At 43.9% G+C, this 6,000-nt stretch overlaps 1 protein-coding gene across 2 annotated transcripts in view; it reads left to right on the forward strand.

Moving 5' to 3' along the window:
* LOC109860505 (semaphorin-2A) overlaps positions 1–3,156 on the forward strand; it is a 289,634-nt gene extending 286,478 nt beyond the window's left edge. For both annotated transcript variants that reach the window (XM_020439626.1, XM_020439633.1), the window contains one exon: positions 847–3,156. In XM_020439626.1, the coding sequence (XP_020295215.1) occupies positions 847–921 (75 nt within the window). In that variant the 3' untranslated portion in view covers positions 922–3,156. The remainder of the gene's footprint in view (positions 1–846) is intronic.
* Positions 3,157–6,000: the final 2,844 nt, after the last annotated feature.

Raw genomic sequence — 6,000 nt, forward strand, 5'->3', positions numbered from 1 at the left:
GTCTAATGATTTTCTTCGTAACGTCGCGCGGAAAGAAAACATATTCACATTTTCAACCGCGAGCGAAATAAACGTTTTGTCACATCACGGGCGCACGATATTCATATCATCGTCCGTCATGTATGGAGTTGTCATAAACCGTTATCGAAATTTGCATTGCAAAGTGACATACAATTCAGCGAATACTGTGCGTATATTTAGTTATCTTTATATGCATCGGTGCGAGGGCGGAAATTAAATATTTATCACGAAATTGCGACGTGGAGGTACAGTTCATTGTGGGAAAACATCTATAGGCGTTTACGCGTATACATATTGATATGTATATTTCTCTATTGCTCCTCTCTCTCTCTCTCTCTCACTCTCTTTTTCAATAAATATAATTTTACAGTTGATAAAAACAGCAAATGAGAATTATACTGTAATCGTTCGAAATCATGCATTCTTTGATGCATTATTCAATGACAACTTTTATGCGTACGGAAAATCAATTCAATTTGCACGGCGAAGTTATTATTGTGGCCCAATTTTACGTACCGTAAATATTTACCGTCGCTATGCAAAAGCAATTATTATATAATTTCGATAATCATGATAAAATTACATTGGTTTAATCATTTTCGGTACTCCGACAATTATATCACAATTTGTTATGATATCCCTGATTTCGCGAAACAATTTCGCAGCGTATAAAACGATCGTAGTAAACTCGGGTGCTTCGAACACGTGGCACAACGACGGGTAACACGTCGCACGATATATCTGTTGTTACAATACATTAGGGACTCGCGGAGTGTCGCATCTCCCTTTACAACATCGGCACGCGTTTTTTTTTTTCTGTTGCAGCAATGCGCCTCGAGGCAGAACGACAGCAATCAGAACATACACACGAACGAGGTGTACGGCACGCCCCTCGTCTGATGGAGTCGATCGTTGGGTCCCACGTCGAGCCGAGATCACGATGACACGATGATACGAATTAGCGTCCCGCCGAGGAATCGCGGCTGGACCACGACCGGCTGGATCGGCCTGACCTTCCTGTTGGCCGGTCACGTCGCCGCGCTCGGCCCGCTCGTCACTCGAGGACTGTCAAACGACTGAGACGCAATTACCGCGAATCGGTGAACTTGAAACCAAGTGCGAAGGGACGTACACGCGTGATCGATCGTGTATACAGTTATATATATATACATATATATATATATATATATATATATATTTTAGTGCCACTGTGCCCGAGACCCTCTCTCGTCGCACTGCCGATCGCGAAACGGCCATCTCGTTTATTACACGAGCGATCGGTGACCCGCGAGGTATTTCAGTTTCGTTCTCGTTCGTGCATTTCACTTTCCGTTTACGTACATAGGATTTTTTACTACTCGCCTCGCTGTAAATAGATGTGTCGCGTACGAGCCGCGAAAAAGAGAATCCAAACGCGCGGAGTGTTCTCGGTGATGACGTAATATCGCGAATGTGATGGAACAATCTCCGGCTCGTAATATCCGCAAAGCAGTGACATTCCTCGGAAATAAACGAACAATGTTTCTTGGATATTTAATTAATTTGCGGAACGAGTTGCGGGGGAGAGTTTTAACCGTGTACATACGATATCAGAACGTAGCCTCGTTTGCGGCAGACAATGCAATGTTGATCACGATATCAACGTAATGAGATATCGATTATCAATACGACGCCGAGATTAAGCGGTTCGTCGAGGAGAGAAGGGCGCGTTCTTCTGCAGTTTTTTTCGCATCTGTGATAGGAGCGACCGAAGAGCGAAATCGAGGCGGAGTTTTCCCGACGACGGCGACGAGGGAGCGCTAATAGAAGAGGAGAACAACCGCAAAACGCTGAGAGGAGTCGGTATATAAGCGTTGGTCGAGGAAAGGAAGGTAAAATGTCGCGTCACAAAGGAAAAAAAACGCAAAAAGACAAAAAAAACAAAAAAACAAAAACCGAAAACGTGGCCAACCGACGGCGCGTTTACGACGTCACGCAGGTTACATATGAGATTATTATCGGCTTAGAGAGACCTTCGTGCGAGCCGCGCTGCACTCGCGCGACACTGGTTAGCTTTCCATATCACGTTCGCCACTTTTGCCGCGCGCACACGCCTATTTTCTACTTGCACATCTACCCACTCCGGGCCTCCTTCACACAAACACACCACTTCGCCACATCGCGTTTCCTTCATTTTTCCTTCATATATCGCATCTCGACGATCGCGCGAGCCACCACCTCCCTCCCCCCCCGCCTGTTATCTTTTGTTTGCGGGGAGAACCTTCGTGCCGTTCCGATCATCGCGCCATTATTCTTCGCATACCTATCTGGAGACACGGCGCGGAACGACCGCGCGATGACGACGCGGTTTTCGTCCTCGCGCGCGCGCGCGCGTATACATTGTATCGGCAAAAAATCGCGTCGTACACTCGCGTGTCGCGAGAAACTATCGTCGTCGTCGTCGTCGTTGTTGTCGCGTTCCAGTTCGCGAAAAATCACCTCGAGAGCGCGCACACGCCGGGCGTCGAGGGCATCGTCGAGAATTCTCCTGCAACCAAGGTGCTACACGGATCTATTTCCCCCGGATGAAAGCTGGATAAAAAGACTCGTAGTCTTGAGACTCGCGTATACACACATCCCTTTCAGCGTATCCCCCGTCTCCTTTCATCTGATTCTTTCCTCAAACTGTAGGCAGCGTCATTAGATTACACGCGGACGAGCGTGAAAGTATCGAGAGCGGATGAGATTTAATTATCGTGAAAACGATATAAGAAGCAGGTCATTCCCAATGGGAGCGAAAATATACACGCGAAAAGCCAAGTTTTTTTTTTGCGTTAGTTACTAAAACAAGTTTTTTTTCGTGTAGAATCCTAATAAATAAAAACAGAAATACATCCGAATTTTTGATGCAGTTGTCCGCGGTTTTGATACTTTTTCTCTCGCGCGATTACAACTAAGTAAATACGAACGCGCGTGTGAAATACAAGAAGATCTTTGGACACTTATCCCTAGACATGTGTAATCTTCAAAAAACGCATAAAAACGTTCTGCTTCTACGTGTAGACAGCAGAGAACAACTTATTGGGCCTATACACTGATATATATATATGTATATATATATACACACCCACACATATATATATATACATATATATATATACACATATACATATATATATATATAGGTATATGTATATATATGTTTTATGATATATTTTTATCAGATATATTTAACAGTATCTCTTGGCAATAAAACAAAAAATTTGACTAGACAGACAATTTTTCTTATTTTTTTTTTATGTAAGTCGTGTTGTTCTTTCTTAAACAATTAAACGAACAACAGAAGCGTCTGAAGATATATATATATGTCCGGGGATACTGTTTTCTTTTTTTTGCTTTTTTTTTTATTTTACACGCGCGTGTACGAGAAACGCGCCCGACGAGCGACTTCGGCGATCGTTGTGTACGCGCCGATGCGCTCTATGTACATAATACCGGACTTAGAAGTCACGTGTACACACTTTCCGTAGATAAGTCCAATATTAGCATTAGGGTATACGTGTTTGCTTATTAGTTTTCGATGAAACGGTCAGATCTCTCGTTGCATCCTGCGGCATCGATGCGCCGAGTAAACCGGCGCAGCGATCGCCACCATCATCATCATCATCATCATCATTATCATTATCATCATCATCATCATCATCATCATCATCACTACCACCACCACCACCACCACCACCACCATTACCACCACCTTAACTGAACGCGCGGTGCTGGGGCACATCGAGGCGAGCGATCGTTTCGACGACTTCCGGGGGCTCGAAGCTGCGCGGTCGAGTCAAGCATTCGCGTATTTTTACGCGCACTTATATACTTCAACGTACGATATACAGAGGCTAAATACGTGTTAGACTGGATCTCGAGCCTATAGCGCGGCGTCCGTGAAATCTGCTTCTCGAGAAACAAAAAAAAAAAAAAAAAAAACTAGAGTTTTGACGTATGTCGTTTTATACTCGGTTCGTTTTAACCGATGTTCACCCGCTGTCCGATTTCTTTCGCTCTTACATCATGCATGTTACACCGCCGGATTTTTTTTCGTTACCGCTCGGTTTTCCACGACGCGAGAAACGAGCGTTTCTAACTCTTTGTGATTGTCTGTACATATAGATATAATAGCGTTATATTTTTATAAAAAATAAAAACGACAAGAAAGATTTACTGAAAAAAACTAACGACACATGCTTTCAATCTATTATCCGTGTTTTGCCTGTTCGCACTCACAACCCCGAGTTTGATCGCGGAAAAACAAAAACAAAAAAAACAAAAAAAAAACTGTCTCCGGATAACGTGTAAATGAATATTTTTTGAAACGCGCGCGCGGGAAACACTGACAGGAAATTCAATTGCGTCGCGCTTCACCGCTAATTTTGCGAATGCACATACGTCCTCGTTTTGCAATCGTCCATGAAAAAATATGACGCAGGCTCACACTGTGTAGCGAAATTAGCGTTCGTGTTAGCGTCCGTCCGACTTTTCCTCGGAGATCGACATACATTTTGTAATCAACGCCCGACAACAAATATATACGGTCGTCTACCGGTGCTCATTTGGCGCGGTTTGTCGAACGATCGACGTAACGAGAGAGCACCCCAGCCAGCCCATAATCAGCATGTAAACACGTAAAACACGTATGTAGCGCTATTAAAAGAGAATAGTAAATAAGGGAGGTCATGACGCCTTTCTTTGCGCGTGAATTTTTCGGTTTCCTCTGGATCAGCATCGGTGACAAGTTTCTTTTACTTTTTTAAGTATGTACATAGACATTTTTTGTGTATGTCGTCGTGTAATGTCCGCGAAAGAGAGCATCTTTGATGAAATTCAGCAGCGCGGAGAGATGCCCGATCGAGCCTAGGTGCGACTGTTATAAATTGTGTACAGAAATTGTCGCGATCGACGATTTTAATTTTTGTAACCTATTAAAGGCTCAACATTCTATGTAAACGCGATGGCGCGCGGTGAAGAGAGAAAGAAGAAAAAAAAAACTCCGATCTCCGACGGTTTCCTGATCACCTAAAACTAGAGAAGACTTAGGAGTGTAAGAGTAACACAATAATCGGTTAATCTAATCCTCGAGTATGTACTTACTTATATGAGCTTCAACAAGTATTGAATAGTATTATGACGTAAGAATTAAGATACTAGAGACACGTTAAGGATATATGAAAAAAAAAAAAAAATAATAATAATAATAAAAATAAAACTGACTTTCCGACCGACCGGCCAGCCGCGACGTCGCGCGGATCGACGAGGATCACGAATCGGCGCCTCGAGAGGAGAGAGTTTGCGTGACGTCTCTGAAAAATCGCTCGCGCGGCCTTTCGCGTTCTCGCGGCGCAATAGACTCGGAGGCTTCTCGTCGATCCGTTTGGTTCACTCGTACCTACAAATCATCCCTCAAATTCCTTTTAAAAACGACGTCCCGGGTCGACGTGCCGGGATCGCAGACGCGTCTGTGGATTGTAGAAAGAAAAAAAAGGCTGGTCGAGAGAGCGCGTGCATGCGTGTGAATAGTGCGTGCGAGTAGATGATCGCGTGAATGTCACCGGATTGATACGTAAAGAATAGTAATCTACCACCTATCGTATATCTAAAGAAAGTTATAAAAAAAAAAAAAGAGTAAAAGCAAACGTAATATTACAAGAATAGAATAGTGAAGTAACTTTGGCTAAGAGCGCCTTCGTGCAGTCCTTCGCGGTCGTTGTCAACCGCGTAATATAACCAAATGTAAAAGAAGACGTGTATCGATCGGCACGATAAGTGGTCATTCCTGGAAGAGCCCGAGCGCGACCCGACGCGAGTGCACGAGGGCGCACTTGCGGGTTGGAGTAGGCGTGATCACGGAAAGCAATCTAAGTTGAACTTAAAGTTGTTAGATATATTATTTGTAAGATTACTGTATGTTGCGTGAATGCGATTGATGCGGCGGGATATCGCGAGCGG

This window comes from Pseudomyrmex gracilis, unplaced genomic scaffold (assembly GCF_002006095.1).
Source record: "Pseudomyrmex gracilis isolate BER0280 unplaced genomic scaffold, ASM200609v1 scaffold_8, whole genome shotgun sequence".
NCBI lineage: Eukaryota > Metazoa > Arthropoda > Insecta > Hymenoptera > Formicidae > Pseudomyrmex > Pseudomyrmex gracilis.